This window comes from Anser brachyrhynchus (assembly GCF_964034855.1).
Source record: "Anser brachyrhynchus genome assembly, chromosome: 6".
Classification (NCBI taxonomy): Eukaryota; Metazoa; Chordata; class Aves; order Anseriformes; family Anatidae; genus Anser; species Anser brachyrhynchus.
In genome coordinates, this window is record NC_137700.1 from 20,788,719 (window position 1) to 20,807,395 (window position 18,677).

An 18,677-nucleotide genomic window follows, 5' to 3' on the forward strand; every position below is an offset into this window, starting at 1 on the left:
GTGTGAGTCCACCCAAGTACTGAGATGTACTGAAGTGCTGTGTTTTGCAGGACATCTATTTCAGAGTATGCAGCTTCTCTGAAGCTGTACAAATGCTGATGCTGACTGAAGTCTGCAAGAGCCTGGTGTTTCTTTTCAAGAGCTGAAAGCCAAGTTCCCTCATGCGAGTTTATTTCCTTGGAAAACCAGTGCGAGTTGGCCGCTCCCCAGTGCATGCTGAGGCAGAAGGAATTTCCGTGCACTTGTGGAAATTTCACTTCATAACTCAGTTTACTGTTTCATTCTTGATCTTGTATATGCCAGGGGTACACCATTGGCTGCTGTTTCCTTACCAGGAAGCTCTTGCTACTTTTTATGCAGAATGGCAGCAAGGTGGGAGAAGAGAGGGATCAGAGCTTCTCTGTAAACTGGCTATAACATAAGGAGTTGGCTAATGTGGTTAGATAAGAGCTCGAGACAATAAAACCACCAACAGCAACAACAGAAACGGTAAGGTGCCATGCAGGAATCAGTCTGATTTCTTCTCTCTGCTTATACAGTAATCAGATGTCAGTGGCTGATAGAGATGATCATGCAGCAAAGAACCCTGAAATGAGTGGAATAAAAATTAAGAAAATTGTTTAAACTCCTTCCTAAACCAGGATTTGAAGCCCTTTTAATTTGAGAAAAGTTAATAGAGGAAGAATCAAGTAATAAGTTTGGAAAAATTCAGCTTTGAGTTGTCTTTGTATGCAGGCTGCAAAGCTGACGCAGGCTTTAAATATGTAATGGTATTTTGTTTGCTTTCTGTTTTTTTTGTTTTTTTTTTTTTCTCCAAGCCTTGAGATGCAAGGGAATTGAATTCTCAGCTTTTTCCAGTAACCATGAGGGCTGCCCTAAAGAAATGGAATTCAACTGACCTACTCCGGTAAAGCAAAAGTATTTAAATAGTGAAACCGTGATCTGGCATCACCAACTGCAAGGGAGACGTTCCAGCCCCAATTTTCGATGGCTATAGAGGTAGGGAGGTTGTGCCAGGTTGGGAAGGAAGGACTGTGGCAGTCTGGTGTACCATGGTTATCATCTGTTTCAAGTAAAGTAGGAGCAGTGTAATTATCTGCAAGTTGTTGACATTTACAGGAAAATTAAGTATGTAGCCTGAAATATTTTTTTGTTGGGGGAAGAAGTGGGTGTGGATGGTGGGAACATGAGGGAAGCACCTGTTAAAAGCAGCAGGGACTGCTTGACCAATGTGCTTAACGTGTCCGTTAAAGTTTTTCATCACCTCATCTTCCCACTCCTGCCCTCGGCTCTGTCAGTGACTGTTAGCAGTGATGTTCCTGTTACAAAACTCATCATTGCAGCATCTCCACAGCAGCAGTAATGCTGGGAGAAAGATGCAGTGAAAAGAGGGAGCAGCTGCTTCATTCTGTTACGTTTCTTTCGCAGGGGATGCATCTCCTTCCTCCTACCCCCACCTCTTCCTGGACACTGTGGATTACCTGTTTCTTTTTAGGCAGAAGGGCAGAGGAAGCAGGATGAGAAGGGAGTATTTATAGCTCACCTCCTGTTTGCGTTCCTCGTAGCAGATGTGATCGAGCTCTGTGCTAATACTGGAAGAAGAGAAAATTCAGGCAGGAGTGAGAAGGGTGGCAACTGAGGACCATTTGCTAATGTGTAGGTCGTATGAAGTGCTTCAAAATGCCAAGATTAACACTTCCCACATCTTACTGGCATTGCCTTTTTTTGTGTCCGTCTTCTCAGCCTGTTTAAAAAAAAATCACAAAAAACAGTACTGTTGTTCTGACTGGTTCTCATTGGCTTGACCTTCATCCACAGAAACATTACCCTATGGAGGCATTGGGTGAGAAGTGTTCTGAGGCAAAATCTGACTTTGCAAGTGGGATAGAAGCAAGGTTGTGCTGACAGAGAACAAGAAATGAGTTGAAGGCAGTGGGATTTAGTCAGGTAAGCGATCAGATCCTGGGAGATGAGCTGTATGGTGAAAAGGGCAGCGAGATCTTTCACTTCCACTTTCCAGTTTCTGGTCAAACGTTTGGGGTATTTACTGCTGGGTAGCAAAAACTTGTGGTTTAAGTATTGCTCTTGCAGCAGTGTAGGGTGTGTATGAGGGTAACAGTGTGTGCTTTATTGTATGCCACATGCTCAAACACTAGCAGTCTGTTCCCTAAAGGAAACATTTCCTGAAATATTTGCTATGTGAATGTATCCAGAGACTGTAGCAAAAAGTTGGAGGAAGGCCTCCATACAGAGTTACTCTTATTTGTTGAGCAAATCCATGGTGAAGTAGAAAATCTCAATCTTTCTCTGAAACTGATCCCAAATGGAAAAATCCTGGAAGCAGGCCACAGAGTCCAGATGTCATGGAAGAATGGAGGTAAAAAAGGAGGGGGGCAAGAGAGGTGGAAGAAGCTCTCTGATGCCAGACTGACCTATTTTTATCATCTCTTTGGAAGTCTTTGGAGGGTGCTGAGGGAAAGCACCCAGCAGGAGCAGGGCTGGATGAGGCACAGTGCAGTGCCATGGGCATGAGGGACTGCCAGAGGTTCATCCTTGTCCAAAAGGCGTTTTCCTGCCTCCTTTTGAGCCTGAGAATGTGATTCCAGGGATGTCACGTTGATATCTTTCACTATTATCACTAGCTCACTTGCTTTGGTTGCGGGATTAGAACAAAAGAGAAGGTTAAGGGAGGAGAGAAACCATAGTAAAAATGGCATAGAGCCAATGAGAGGCATAAGTATTTGTGGTGTCAACAGAGAGTGCTGAGGGCAAAATGGAGCAGAGAGCCCACAATGGTGTTGTCTGTGCCCAGAGCCCTGCATACATGAGGGATTGGCTCCCTTGCAAGCTTTGCTTCAGTAGCTGCTGTGTTGGGTGCCTGTGCCTGGGTGCTGGCAGTGGGGCCGAGGTGTCTCTGAGGGGAGGTAGGGGTTGGTTCCAGAACCTTCTGGAAGGTTCCAGCAGGGGTCTCTGAGGGGAGACCAGGGCTGTCCCAGCTGGTTCCAGAATGTTCCGTGAGGGTCCAGTGGGGTTCTGTGAGGAGAAGTGGGGCTGCCCTGGCTGGTTCCAGAACATTCCAGAAGGTTCCAGCAGCCCCACCACAGGGCACAGCAGAGCCCCTTGGCACCCCTGAGGAAATGAGGAAAAAGTGCGAAGATGTTGGAAAAAGAGGAAAGAGGCAGGAAAAGTGTGAGGAACAGCCCTGCGAGCCCTTGGTAAGCTACACATCTTGGAGGATGGACGAGAGATTTCTGGTCAGAACGCCATTTTGCTCCATTTCCTCCACTTTGCAAGCACCCAGTGTGAGGGGGAGCAAGGTGGGAGGGCAGGACCTGATGACTAACGATGAAAGCACTGTTGGAGAGCGATAAAAATGTAACAGGCTGAGTATAGGAGCAGAACTAGCTGGAGCCCTGAAGTAAGATTGATAAAAGGAGCTCTTCAGCGCTTTTGAGGCGAGTGGCTTTGGGTTACTGTGATTGCTCGGGGAAGCTTGCGGCAATTCTTGTCACTGAGATACAGGCCAGGAGGTTTTACGATAACTGCTGTTAGAGCCTGAAAAGATGTGGTTTTTTTCATGCTGTGAAAGCAGGGCTAGAGGAAAATAGCTGTTGCCCCCTGGAAAAGGTGGGCTGCTTCATGGCTGGCTTAGGGCAGCCTCAGTTCAAGCAGGCCCTTCAGAGACGAATGTTGCGGCTGGCGGCTGCAAATGTATCTTGTAAAATGTCTTAGCATGGGTGATTTTTTTTTTCTTGCACAGAATATACTTGGCATTTCACAAAAGCTCTGCAATGTGATGGTTAATTGCACTCCAGGTAACGACCTAGTAGCATGTCTTACTTGTGTTTCAGATGGAGATTCACCTTTTAAATGCTTTCTTTTATTTCCTGGACAACTCTTTTTAATCGGACTTTGGAGACTTGGTAGTCTATCATTTGGTAATTACACAAAATGTAGAACGTGAGTTCTGTCAGATTGCTCCCTCTTTTCCTGTCAGAGAGCACTTGCTGGTAGCTACAAGACTGTTCTTCTATTACAGCTTTGATTAACTTTGTCACCAGCATAGATTTGAGATAGCTATGCCAGGACCTCTAGAGATGCTGGTATCTGACGTTTGGATTGTCCGATATAGACCTTGAGAAGGCTGGAGAAAATGCTATTTTAGACAGAGGACTAGGATTTTTTTTCCACTCTTGCTCCCTTAATCATTCTGTTGTGCAACCCTGAGTCTTAAGGTGTATCTTAGCACCAGTGAGACAGGAAACAAAGGATTCAGTGGTTGTGAGAAGTGAATTCCTGCTTGTGTTGGCTTCAGACTCACCAAGCCACGCTGGTGCTTAAAGCTCCTCATGTCAGTGTTTGGGATTTGGTGCTTTTCATACTCCACATATCACTTTGGAATTCGCAGCTGAAACCCTGGTGTAGTTATTCTACATTTCTTTGAAGCAGTGAGCTGTTGACTGCAAACAAATTGTCATGAGATCTGGTCAGTGAAGCTTGAAACAAGTTCCTCTCTTCCACCCTGCACTGCTTCAGTCCCAAACTTCAGCCTTCTGTCAGAATTCTGCATAAAGCTGTTGAATTGTAGATGTGTAGGATAAAGGGTTGAGGCATTTCTCTCCATCTTAATTCTAAAACAATAGTCACCCTTCAAGAATAAAACTGATTGATGGTTCCTCAAGCTCTCACTAACCTTGGATGGCAGGAGATGACGTTTGGGTCTGTGCTGACATGGAGTTCATTTGTTCCTCTTTTTCCCTCTAACCAGTAGAGACTGCTTTCCTAGATGAGAGGTTTCTGACAGCAGCATTGCAAGGCGCTGTTCAAACTGCAGCAGTGACAGTTATGAGAGGTTTAACCAATGTCTCTTTCTATAAAATGCAGCAGTGGTGTACTGCTGTGTGGTTAGCGAAATGTAGAGTTGGGGCACACCTTCGGGGGGGTGAAAAAATTGTCAAAGAGGCTGCATCTGAGGACACCTCAGCTTTTTATTAGTCATCTAACATGCTCTGTTTTTCAACCTGTTTTGCCTGTGTTGTGTAAAGGCAAGGAGCTTTTTGGAGCTAGCTTGTACCTGTTAAATGTTCATGGCCTTAAGGTAAAGTCATTACAGATGCTAGCTGATAAAATCTTTCAGTTATATAGCTGTTTTGTGTTGAGATAAACCTGGGTTTAGTGGGTTGTAGGATTTTTCTGAAAACAGCTACTAAAACTTTTGGGCTGCTGTGCAAATCTGGTAGGAAGGCAGGCTCCTGGTGTGCAGTATTTCAAAAATAGATGATTAATGCCATATAAAAGGGAAGAGTAAAGCTGTGAGAAGCACAGCTCTGCCATGGGGTCGAGTGAAATAAATACAAAACCAGTGCGTTGTGAAAGTGCTCTCACAGATGGTTCTGTCTCACTGTATAAATTCTGCACACTTAGTATCACACCAGATAGTATAGTGTTTTCAGAAGGATTACAATTGAAGTTGGTGGTTTGAAATAGGAACTGGTCAGGTGTTTGGGGATTTTTTTTTGTGTTCTTATGGAGGTTTTCCCTCATCCAGTAAAACTCTGAACAGAAGCTCAAAACTGGCTTGTATGTGGCATGCAGCTTCTGACTTTTCCATGATGTAGTAGTGATGCCAAGGCTGGGGGGCTTGATTTGTCCAAAATGTGTGGCTGTACTTGTGTGGTTTGCTTTTCTTTTTTTCATTAAAAAAATTTTTTCTTCAGATGGGGTGGATTCCTGGTTGCTCAGCAGTAGCACAGGGGTGCTTATCGGTCCAGAAGACTTGCTATATTCAAATGTCAAAAGGCAAATTTGCCCTTTGGTTCCCAATATAGTGTTGTTTTGTTTTTTTTAACTTTACCCTTTCCAGACTGTGCTGCTGACTTCTGTTACAGCTGTTGAACGCAGAGTTCCTCTTTGCTGTTAGTTCCCTGACTCCACTGTCAGAAGCTGAAAATGCAGTTGCAGCAACAAGCAAAATTGAAAATGACTTCAATGATTTTCATTGTCAAGACTGGGAAAAATGGAGTGTCAATACAACATGAGCTAGAGTGAATTCCCAGAGCTGTCAATGCCCTGACCGTCTGGGCATAGGTCCCGCTTTCGAGACTAATGCAGCTGAAGCTGTCCTCGATTTGCATAGCAGGCTCCAGAAGAAAAGTAGCAGAGAAAGCTTCTTTAAGTAGGTTATTGAAAGCAACCTTGCAAAATATGGAAATCTGGACAGTTTGGCAGAGAAATAATCAACAGCCTGGGCTTTGTTTCCAAGCTTCCATTAGAAATTTACTTAAAGCAAGCCCTACCTGTGGGATACCTTTATAGAAATGCAGGCTTGGCAGCTGTATTTTAAAAACAGCAAACAAAAATCCCCAGGAATGCCTGTGTTGGACCATAGCTGTTGAAAAATCTGGGTGGCAGTCACTTGAATATATACCCCTGAGGCAGAGGGGAGCTGGTGTTGTGCCTTACTGTTCTGGTAAAAATGGAGCTTCTCTTTGCCAGAATTGTAATTTTACTGGGGGGGGGAGAGTGGTCTGTTAGTGTATAACTAATATAAAATAACTTATCCTAGAAGACAGGCTACAATCAGGCTGATTGTAGGCTTTCATGAACAAATTAGTCCCTTGCCAAGGTTGAAGAACATATGAACCATTCACGCGCTTCCCTCTCTTATTAGGCTTATTCTTTTTATAGCTTGGTATCGCAGTTTTTGTTTCTGTCTTGGACAATTTGTTCTATCTATGAACAGGCATGTTTACTACTTGTATCTTAGTTTGGCTTCCATCTCTGTAAGGGAGGAAAAATAATATAATTCAGCAGAGAAAACAACCTAAGAGAATGAACCTCGTAATCCAGAACTCCCTAAACCTTCCCAATGGTACGCTGGATCTTAACCTTTGAGAACTGGTGTTTGTGGGACTTCTCCTTTCCATGTCTGCATGGTAGTCTGAATTGAATTTCTAAAAACTAGCTTACTGTGGCTTTTTTTTTTAACGTTAGGGGGAACAAAACCCCAGCTGTTCCCTTGCACATTCTCACTCGAAACTAAATATGCTGAGAGATGTGTAGGGTGAGCTTGGCCGAGGGGCAGAGCCCTGCTGGGCGGCAGATGGCAGGAAGGGGCTGTTCTCGCCTGGTCTCCGGTTTGTCGGAGGAAATGCCCAGGCATCAGGGCAGGGGATGGCGGGAGAGGGGACAGGAGGTGGCAGTGGGGTGCGATTCTGCCGGATAGCGTGACTGAACGTTTGTCCTTTTTGCTGTGCTTGTATTTTCTAGGTGCATCAGAGGCTTTCTCCTTGGCAGAGTGTAAGAGTGGTCTATTGCAGTACGGTAGTGCCCTCTGATGGTGAGTGACACAGAGAAACTTTTGGCTTGTTTTCAGCTTGAGTCATGTTCCTTGACCCCTTTTCTGGTTGAGGCTTTGCTGGCTGGAAGGTAATTCACTTTCGAAGTGAGGAAGTGACAACAAAGTCAGTCAAGAAGAATCAAGGAAACAGTCAACTTTTCTAATAACTGTTCTTACAAAACCGGACAGGCTTTCTGAAGAAGGGATGTCATTGCATGCAACTGTCCAAAATTTTTGCTGGGTTTCCTCCTGATGTAGCTGTGAGCTCTGTGTGATGCCTACCTTTCAGGGTACTGCATGTCTTGTTAACTTTTTAATGTGATGAAAACACAATTCATACCAGCCACTCAAACAGTTGAAAGCATTGTGTTTGCTGCTGTAAATGAGTTGTGAAACCAAGGCAGTTTTGTTCCTTTATTTAAATTCTAGGACAGCTCAAGCATTAAGCTTTTTGTGATAAGGTTGTCATAACATAAAGCAAAAGAACGCGCTGCTGAGGTAGGTGGAACTTTAAAAATCTCCGTAAGCAAAGAGGGAAACAAACAGCTTTGAGATGCCTGCCTGCTTAACATCTGTATGCTGAGCACAGAGGCTGACATGCTTATGCTGACTGACACCAGCAGTTGGAGGATCCTCTTCTCATTAAGGCTTGTTAATAAAGCCTGAAAGCTAACAAAGTGAAGGGCTCAGCCACAACTGCTCTCCCTGCCAGGAGAGTGACTGTGTGCAAACACAAAGGGAACAGCACTGCTATGGAGACCTCAAAATAAGAACTGGAAGGTTTAAATAGAAGTGTAGAGAACAAACATACGGTTGAGAAGATAATTTAAGTGTGTAGCTACTTGCCTGATTTGATTTACCCCTTCTTATGTTATGCCTAAGTATTTCTCTTGTTATTTTTTCCAGTAACTTTGCATTTACCAGCAGTAGATATTCAATGCTGATCTCTCTGACCACCCCTTTTTTATTGTAGCTTTTTTCTTAATGTGTTGCTCAAGTTGTTCTTGACATCTTTTTTTTTTGTAAAAAAAAAAAAAAAAAGTACTGAAGACCTCTGCACATACAGCTGGTTTAAAACTTTGTGGCGTATGGATGGAATTAATGCCTCAAAGAGAGTTCATGCTTAATACAGCATGTAAAGCTTTTAAAATCCTACATGGTCTTATTTAGCAGCATTCCTGACCAGCTAGTAGGTGTCTGCAAGTGCTGGTATGCAATTACCTATTTTATTTGCCCCATGCACCTAAATACTGGCTTAAAACTTGATCAGAGATGACTAGCTAAAATCTTACCTCTATAATTAGCGAAATGCCAAGATACTTTGTCCAAATAGTTGGAGTTTTCCTCTTGCAGGCCATCCACAGGGCTGTCAGAGCAGAAGAGAAGGCAGACAGCTTTATTGCTTGTTAATAACTTTTACTGCGGCTGTCTGTTGCAGTTTGCTAGGTCTGTGTTATTGACAAGCCCCTTGTTTTGTAGGGTTTTTGATTTGCCTCGGAGCTCTTCCCCCTTCAATGCAGTAAAAATCTGACCAGACATAACTTGTGTGGGAGGCAATGCGAGGATCAAACTGGAATTACAGACTTTCTCTAGCATAATTCACTGGTGGGAATGACTTCTACAAGCTTTTTGCAAGGAAAACGTAAAACAGCTGTGATTCCAGACTTAGGGAGTCTGTCCTCTGAAGAAACAGTTGGGTCTCTGATGCTTCACCTCAGCTGGATCTGTGCACACTTCTGGTGCTGGTGACACACAGTGACCCACTGCATTTGTTGCTGCAGTCTCCAGCTGGTCTGTGCAGGGTAAAACATGACCAGGCTGGAGCTGCGTGTACTTCCGTCGCAGCAGGCAGTCCTGGAGCTGGGTTCTTCTCTCAGGAGAAACAGAAAGGAATTGGTGCAAGCACTCAGCCCTCTTATCTGTTCCCTTCTACAATGAACTTGCTCACTATATGGTCAAGTAGTGTTTTAATAATGTTTTTCATGTCATTTGAGCTCTCTGCAGCAGTCTTGTGGTTATATAAGCAGTACATACGTTAGTGTTGTACGTGCTGCTCACAGAATCAATGAATTCAGTACTTTGTTGGCTGTTTTAAGCTTCTAAACATGTTGATCATTCCTTTTGAGCCTGCTATCTTATGTGGAAAAATCACAAGTGTAGTTAATGCTCTTACATTTCTTACCAGCCCCTTGCTCAAGTGCTGGAGTGCATGACTGCAAAATCTGATAGCTTGTGTCACAACAGCTGCTGATGTGGAGCTTGAAATTTTTTCTAACTGTCCAAATAAACTGGCAGCTTGCTTTATTTTTTCCAGTAAATATCTGACTGAGTTTTAAGCATTGAAACAATAAAGCTACTGAAATTCTGTCAGGTGTGACTGAATCTTGAGAATAGACACTTAGCAGTTTCCAAGTACTGGGGCCTACTGAGATTCATCATCTATTTTAGATGTTCATATCTGGTCACCTCTACCTACTCTTTCAGGATGACATGAGGACATCTCTGTCAGCACTAGATAGCAGTCCCCTGGAAGAGGGAAGAAGGCTTTATATGCTTTATTCAGTTTATGAAGGCATGTGACAATAAGCTCAAAGCCTGAGAGAGCTGCTCTTCCTTGTAAAAGTGTGCGGCACTTGTGCAGCCTTTCTCAACATCCAGGAGCCTCCCTTTCCAGAAAGGCACGTTGCCCCAGGACGTGTCCTGGTGTGCGAATGATGCTGCTATGTAAGAGTTCATCATCTGGCAGCAATTGACCTGAACAGGGAGGTACAAAGGCTGTGGCTGCACAACTTTCTGAAGAGCAGGATGCTGGGAATAGCTGCTTTTGGTAGATAAAACGTGTTTATTTGCCTCTACTTTGTAACTTTGTTAGCTGCTTGAATCAGCTTGGAATGTCAGCACAGGAGCTGGATGAGTTTGGATGGTGTGGTTTGTGTAGCTGGCCGTAGCTACAACAGGTGCAAGCACTAAGCCAGGTGCAGTGTGGGTGGGTGCGACTGCATAATCCTTGAGACATGGCAAATGCTCTCTGCAACAAAAAACAGTACGTCTTTACATAAGAAAAACACGCAACAATCCCAAGTGAATCATTTTTAGGTGTGCTGCTATATCTTAGCAACTACTGCATTTGGGGAGGTTTGGACTGCTTGTGACTCAGTGGAGGGTTTAGGGAGTTTGAACTTGGAACTTTTCTTTTCTATGTATGGCCATCCTGAAGTACACTGAGTGGGCTGTCTTGCTGGCAGTAAAATAATAACTAGCTTACAGTTCATACAGGTCACCACAATTTTAGAAAGGTGCAATGAAATCCTTAAGAATGCTTTTGAAAAAGCTCCTGACAGCACTAAAGAAATGGAAAATGTTGTTTTATCTACACCTAAAAAGTAATGTCCGTCTTCTGAAGTAGGAAGTGTATCGATCCCATGAATTTTAGATTAAATGACCTTGAAGCTTAAACTCAGAGTGCTGTTTCTACCACCTAATACTCCTGACTGCTCTCTTAAATATTTGTTGCCTCAGGACAAAGAGCAGGAAACTAGACCTAAACAAAAATAAAATGGCTTCAAGTAGGTCCTTACTTGATGTTTCCTAATATACACAATCTGCCTTTGTCTTCTGGGCCGTAAATCCTGCTAAATTGTGTAGTTCCGGTCTTCCCTCGTCCAAAATTTTCTGGTTCTCAAAATCTAGTCATTGTGCTTAGAGGAACTATCTTCTGTTTTTACTTTTCCACGTGGCACTGAGAGCTTAATAGACACTGCCAAATTAATGGGAGATAAAGCTTCTGATGTCTCTCAGGTTTTTGTCAATGAAGGACACATCTCGTGATATAAGATGAACCAAAAATTTCAAGTTTGTTTCATGTTGATCTCCTAACCGTATTTGCTTTGTCTCTGTAGGACAGATACAATTATTATGAGAAGACCTGTTCATTTTTAAGGGTAATTTTTGTTTTCATCTTTCTTTTTTTTTTTTAGAAGTGACGGTAGTTTACCAAAACGGGTTACCTGTGATCTCTGTGAATCTTCCATCTCGGCGTGAACGTTGCCAGTTCACGCTTAAACCTATCTCAGACTCTGTCGGTGTGTTTTTACAACAGCTGCAAGCAGAGGACCGAGGAATCGATCGGGTTGCAATCTACTCAGCAGGTACTGTTGTTTACAAACTAATTGATTTACTCGCTTGACAGACATTTTTATCCATCCTTTCCCTTTTTAAGTAAAAGCTTGATAAGGTGTGAGTTCTCAGACGTTCCCCAGAAAGTAGAAATGTCACTTCTAGAGTAGGAGTATTTGTCTTTGGTCAGGTTTGCCAAGGAAATTGGATTGTAGAGTGATAGAGGAGGAAAACATTCTTAATGCTTAGCTTTCAGCCTCAAAGATTCCCTAACAGTAAGGACGTTACCTTTGTTGCCTGTCTGCTTGTATGGAATGACTTCAAAACACAGAGTGTAGTAGTAACCTGTGCTGGAGCACTGCAAACTTACACCAGCATACTGGGGGACTGCTGCCTGAGGCTGTAATGGTGGTGGTTGGTAACATGAAGTTCGTATTCAGAATGCACAGGATGTTACAAAGAAGTGGAAAAAAGCATAAGCCTGTGTTCAAGCTACTGATGAATATGTACACAGCTGTTGCCGGTGGTTTTGCCTGAAGGCCTTAAATCTGCCACGGACATGTTTTCAGTTTACCTCCATTAGGTCTAATATGTATACTTTAAGTGAGTTTCCTACTATGTAGCCTGAAGATGAGGGTTACCAAGCAGTTTATAATCAATTAGAAAGTGGGTGTGAAAGGTGGTACAAAGGAAATATCCTAGCTATGAACTCCATCATATTTCACTTAATGGCCTATTTCATTGTGTTTTGCTCAATTATGTATTTGTTAGTCAACAAAGCTCTGAAACATTAGTAAGTCTTACAAGAGAGTCCTTTCGAAGCAGCCACTTCCTTGAAAGTCTGATCATCTCTAATGCCAGTGGGGAAAGGTGAAGGTCATGTAAGAGGATTGTATTGCAGAACTTGGTAATATGTTCATGCTGTGGGGTTGAAAGGAGCTGCCTTTTACAAGATGACCCAAAATATCACAAATACAGAAAAGCAGATGCATCATAGCTTAGCTAGTGTTTGCCATGCAAGATCTCCCACTCTGTAGGTCTGGCTTGACAAAGAGTATTGTTTGCAGGAAAATGTGCAAGTCCCCCAGCTGGATATGGGATGGCATTACAGCTTGCTTAGCTGTGACATATTTAGGTCCTTTGTTTCTACTAATGAGTTGTGTTTGCCTTACAGATGGCACACGTGTTGCCTCTTCCACAGGCATAGATTTGCTTCTACTGGATGACTTCAAACTGATCATTAATGATGTCACGTACCATGTTAGACCACCAAAGAGAGGTAAACCAGCCTGGTTCTTGTGGATGTCAGAAAGGCATTTCAGTAGTCACTTGCCAGTTAAATTGCAGCATGTTTTTCTACCTTGTTCAAGAATGCAAAGTTTTTTTCTGAAGGAAAGCTCGCAGTTTCTAATCCAACCCTTGTAGTCCTACTTAGGTATTTCCAAGTGATCGTAGAGTAGTGATGAAAAGCAAATATTCATTCTCTTCAGGGCCAGCATCCCTCACAAGAGAAATAAATGAATAAGTACAAGAAGTAATTTAACCTTTTTAAGTCATTATGAAGTATTTGAATATAAAATGGGAATTAAACTTATCTCATTTGGAAGAACTGTTATCCCACTCGACAGTGAAGACTTTTGTTTCTGCAAAGTGTGGTACTTAGAATGCTGGAAATGAAAAACAATTCTAGTGTTCTTGTTCACAACGTGAAGATAGCAAGTAAAAAAGCAACTTCTGATGACTGAGAGATCTGTGTGCAGCCACTCGTCCTTAGCATCCTCCCACTCAAATCTGGGAGTGCAGCATTGGGTGAGATGCTGCTTCTCTGCTGTCTGTGGCTTAGGCTGACCTCTAATAGAGATGTTTGCTCCTCTCTCCGTAAAAGCCCCTTAAGAGAAAACTCTCCATTAAGATGGGATATCTAACTGAGATGTGAACAGCACACAAGAACAGTTGCTCTCTCACTCTGCTGCTCTGTGTCCTAAGCGCAGTGTTTTCACATGCTTAAGACTTTTTAAGCCAGAGAAGTGGAGTCCTTGAGGATTTTACGAAGGCACCTCTTCTGGCTGTTAGCACCTGAGAGCAGGCATTGGTATCAGGCCTAGCTGGTCTCCACTCTAACTTTCAACTCAACTTGGTGAGAATGCAAATGTGGTGTCTGTTTCTGCACTGGAGAAACTGCTGTCCTGGGGCAAGGCAATTCATACAGCCTGCTCTCAAAGTGTTGGAGAGAGCCAAGTCTGTGCCAAGGAGTTGGTGTGGTTTTGGTTAGCTTGCTCGCATGCTATACCAGTGTTTTGCTGGCAGGTGAGCTCTGGGATCGCCTAGGTTATGTGGAATTGCTGCCTCTGATTCATTTGTCAAGGAGATTTCCATAGTTAGCTTGTACTGAAATGGATGTGCCTGTAAGGAGGCACTGAGATGAGTTCTGTTCAACTTTTAGCTATTGCGTTTCCTTCTTTACAAAATCACGCTGTGTATTTTGAAATGTGTGTGCCCAGACACTTAAGCACTATCTCTTGATAGTCACTTCGGTAGGGTCACGTGGGCTGCTTCTTCACAGTGGAGTAGAAGATGCTTAGCTGGGATGAGTGCAGTTTGCTTACTGCGTACCTTGGCACAGACCACTGAGTCACTTCTTTCTCTTGGGCTGCTAGTGTTAAAGCTTAAGCTGTCCCTAGCTTGTCATCTGCTTGTCATCAATCGCTCTTTTGTTTGCTGCTCTTTCAAGACTTATAGGCCAAGTCTACCTTCCCAGAAGGCAGGTTGCTGTAGATTTTCTGTTGGTTGTGTTCTGTGTTCATAAATTTGTTCTTCATAACCTAAGGTACAAGCCCAAGGATGCTACTTTTTTTATTTGCCTAATGTTGAGTTATTTTGCTTTATACTTACTTTTTTCCCATGTGGGCTGTGTAACACAATGTCAGTGGTCACGGCTCCTTTGTAGGCTGCTTTCCCGTAGGGATCCTTTTTGTGCTGCAGTGCAGGGCTGTGGGCTGTTTCAGGCAGTGGCTGTGTCACTACCTGTCTAAATGTGGAGGGGAGGATTTCATCGCCCTGTAGGCAGCTCAGTAAGAGAGTTGCCCCCTGAGTATTGGGAAACAATTCCTGGCATCAGTACTCAAAATAATTATAAAATTGCATGTTCTTGGAGCCACTGACCTAAGATCAGTGGCTGCCATAGTCAAGGACTAGAGTTGCTGATGGCCTGGCAGCTGATGTGATCGATCATACTAGTTGTTCACTTGTCTTTGCTGAGTCTTGCATTTAACTACAGATCAAAAGTAGCTGTTGATATCTGGCAAGCTATTAGCATGCATCTTCTTCCTGTTCTTATCAAACTTTAGGAATATCCGATAATAAAGCCTGGTTTTCTTTCAAAGACGTTGCATTATCTTAGAGTGCTGGAACTCTTCCAGAGGCTTTTGTATTAGAAGGACTGTTTCAAATGTTTCCTGTGCGGAGTAATAGCAGTTTCTGAATTGTGTGCAAGAAGTCCTGTGGATAAACGCATATAAATCAGTCTTTTTCTTTCCTAGAGCTCTTAAGCCATGAAAATGCAACTACGCTGAATGATGTCAAGACATTGGTTCAGCAGTTGTATACTGCCTTGTGCATTGAGGAGCACCAGCTGAACAAAGAGAAGGAGCTCATAGGGAGACTAGAGGAACTGAAGGAGCAACTAGCACCGCTAGAAAAAGTGAGAAGCTTCTCGTTTGTATTTTACTTATCCTCTAAATGCAGTCTTAAATCATGTCGATGTTTTAATTAAGCCCCGGCATGCTTCAAATATGTTTGAGGTCACTGAAGAAGTTGCCTCTGTGTATACCAAAGTACATCTGTTTCTGATGTCTGTAGAAATGTTGTTTCCTTGCTTTATGAGAAATGGAAATGAACCTGCTAATAGAGACTGGGGCTAATGCAACAGAATGTTTCTGAACATAGAGGAATAAGCAGCTTTGCAAAGTATCCAAAGCATGCTCAGAGCGAAATATGGATGATGGCAAGATACTGATGGAAAAGTCCAGAGTTGTCTGCATAACCTAGACTCGATCATGTCCTGACTTAACATTAAATATAGGTACAAGGTGTTATTTTTATGTTACCTATTGATGTGTTTTTCTGAGAATACAAGGCATGTGCTTCTGTTTTTTGCAGGTTAGGCTGGAGCTCAGCAGGAAAGCAGAGAAGAGGACGACCTTGGTGTTGTGGGGAGGGCTGGCCTACATGGCCACTCAGTTTGGGATTCTGGCCCGCCTCACCTGGTGGGAGTATTCTTGGGACATTATGGAACCAGTCACCTATTTCATCACCTATGGTAGTGCCATGGCAATGTACGCTTATTTCGTAATGACTCGCCAGGTAGGACTTCTTGTGCTGACATTGACACTCCACTAGAAGACTTGATATGAGCTCTACTCCATAGAAAAATAGCAAAATCACGCCTACTAGAAGTTGCTTTGCTGCCTCTTTAGCCGGCTGGCACTTAGATGCCACCTCAATTAATTTGTGCTCTCTTGGCTGCTGATGGGGGGTGTTTCTGGTGGTGGTCATTATTGATTTCCTGATGTCTAACCATAAACATTTGTATGCTCTGTGACTGACTGCCTCAGCTATACGAGTTCACGTAGTGGCACAAAATGGTTTCTGCATGCACACGCACACTGATTTGTTCCAGGGGGTCTCTAAACGTTATGACTTACCAGCCTAAATACACCAAATGTGTGATGTACCTTCTGCGTTCCAGGGAAGCGCACAAACACAACTCTGATGTGAGGTGTTGGCCTTCCTAAGAGATAGGAAAGGCTCAGGAATCGTGTTGGAAATGCTTTTGTTCAGGTGTTCTGGCCGCCTATCCAGATGAAGCAGATCTGTTTGAATGCTTTTTCCTTGGTGCAGTTATGGATCTGTTGGCTCTTTATTTGGCTTTTCAGTATTTTTAAAAGTAGACTAGCTCTATTGTTAGAAACTTCACACAAAGCAAGAGCTGTGTTGCTCTGGGTCCTTGTAGTTGTGACAGACTCTCAGTGGGGATTTCTGTGACGTGGTTTGTATTACCACTCCTATTCTAACTAGACAATCCCACCTGAATAATGAAGGAGGAAGGGCTCGGTCTCTGCTGTCACAAGACCATCAGAATAGATGCCATGGGTGTTCCAGCACAGGGTCCCAGGGCTCTGTTAGCTGTGTCGTTTCAGGGGCTGAGGAGATACGTCCCTGTCACACTGTTTTCTGCTAAGTGCTGTTGTAACTTCTGCCATGTTTGGACTCAGACATGATGTTTTAATCAAATCATCTGTATCAACTAGCATGCATTTCTGTCACTAGAAATCTCGTTGTTTCAAAGTGGCTTGACTCTGAATGCAGTTTTTCTTCACCTGACAGCCCAGTTATTCTGTGCGTACCAGATGGAGACTGGGTGATTTTCCAGTGCTTTGTAGAGGCTATGTGGGACTTGGAGTTAACTGCTCTGAGTTATCTGTCTTCTAAAAGTCTGGCTTTTTGCAACAGCGTATTCCTGGCAAGAGTTGTGGTACTGCACTCTTGTTCTTGCCTGGGTAGGTTGGTTATGAGATGAACTCATGAGCAACTAATGTTGTTTTAATTGTTTATAAAATTAAGGAAAGGAGAGTAAGGGCCATTTGACAAAGGCTTATTCTGGTACTTAAAGTTTTTTTCTCCCTTACTCCTCACAAACTGTTGGTGTTGCAATCCTGAAGTGTCAGTTTTTGTTCTCTCTATGCAGAAAAAGGCGCACGCGTTCAGGAGTGTGGTGATGGTAACTTAGCATTGGGGTGTAATGTACTAGTAGAGAAGCGAACGGCTGACCACTGGGTCTGGCTGGGATGGAGTTAATTTTCTTCATAGCAGCTCCTGGGCTGTGTTTTGGATTTGTGACCAACACAGCATTGAAAACACACCACTGTTAGCTATGGCTGAACTTCCAAAACATCTGCTGCGTATTGTGCTAATAGTATACTGCACTGTCATGCTTTATTCTGACCTTCTCTCCTATTTTTTCTTTAGGAGTATGTTTATCCAGATGCCAGAGACAGACAGTACTTATTATTTTTCCATAAAGGAGCCAAAAAGACAAGATTTGACCTAGAGAAATACAATCAACTCAAGGATGCAATTGCTCAGGTAACGAGAGCTTTTTCCAGAAATAAGGCAAATTACTGCTTGCTAGTTCTTCATCTGCTATTAATAGATGCACCTCCAACAAGAATGGATATCTCTAAGGTTTTCAGCCCATTTTTTTTGTCACAGCCCCAATGCAATCACTGAATTGGCTTTGATGTGCCCAGGAATAGAACTGCTGGATGTATAAATCAACATGAAACAGTCGCCTGTACCTATCTGTAAGGGCCTTTTAGAACCTGCTAGCAAATCTTGAGTTGCTTCAGGCACTTCATGCCTCAGAGGAGCCTAATTCAAGAATTCCTTTCTTCTCAGCTCCTACACACCAGATGGATTTAGTGAGAAATGGAGACTCGCATCCATTCAGTTCATGCCTCCCTGACATAGCACTTCAGTGCGCTGGGTAGCAGACCTGGAAAATCATGTTCAAAAAAGCTGCATTGTTAGTGCTGATGGGGGCAGATTTATTGTATTACAGGGGAAGACCCTTGTGGCAGACTGTCCCTAGTGTGGGATCTGATCAACAGAGGAGTCGAGAAGAGATTTGTCCTCGTTTTTGAGAGCCTTTCTGATAAAAGCAGGCATGAGCAGAAAAAGCAGGGCTACTGCATTCTCTTTTTCACTGTATCATTCTCTGTTTATTCCCAGGCTCTGGAAATGACAGTGTAGGATATACAGGGCAAGATGTTATCCCCCCTGCCTTGGAGAAGGAGCTGTGTGAGGAGTAGAGAGAGCTCAGAGCCAAGACTGTGTGAAAGACTTCTGATTTTTTTTTTTACGCTCTTGAATACAGATTGCCTTGGGTGGCTATTTCTGTAGTGCTTTTCTTCTAGTATTGACCATTCCTGTTAATCTAGCTCCTCTAAAAAAGTTCCATTGAGTTTATGGGAACATGTTCTCTTCCTACCATATTCTTTAAGTGGCTGCGTGTCAGCAAGTTCAGAGAAGCACAGAGCAAGTAAGAGTTGGGAATGGTTTGCTCGAATCCAATCCTGTGACTGTTTTGTTCCTTGAATGCCTCAATTTTGGACAGGAAGAATGAGGAAATAAAGAAAAATTTTCCCTTCTGGAAAGGGGTATG

The 18,677-nt window shown here is 43.2% G+C and overlaps 1 protein-coding gene across 6 annotated transcripts in view; it reads left to right on the forward strand.

Annotated features, from left to right (window-relative positions):
• Positions 1 to 18,677, forward strand: part of MCU (mitochondrial calcium uniporter) — a 76,822-nt gene that overhangs the window by 56,485 nt on the left and 1,660 nt on the right. For 2 of the 6 annotated variants that reach the window (XM_080598406.1, XM_080598408.1), the window contains exons 3-9: positions 7,270 to 7,339; positions 11,317 to 11,487; positions 12,630 to 12,734; positions 14,995 to 15,155; positions 15,614 to 15,817; positions 17,483 to 17,599; positions 18,245 to 18,669. In XM_080598406.1, the coding sequence (XP_080454532.1) occupies positions 7,270 to 7,339; positions 11,317 to 11,487; positions 12,630 to 12,734; positions 14,995 to 15,155; positions 15,614 to 15,817; positions 17,483 to 17,599; positions 18,245 to 18,265 (849 nt within the window). In that variant the 3' untranslated portion in view covers positions 18,266 to 18,669. Of the gene's footprint in view, positions 1 to 7,269; positions 7,340 to 11,316; positions 11,488 to 12,629; positions 12,735 to 14,994; positions 15,156 to 15,613; positions 15,818 to 17,482; positions 17,600 to 18,244; positions 18,672 to 18,677 lie in introns of those variants that run through there. The other 4 variants (XM_080598409.1, XM_080598410.1, XM_080598411.1 and 1 more) reach the window with 4 other exon arrangements.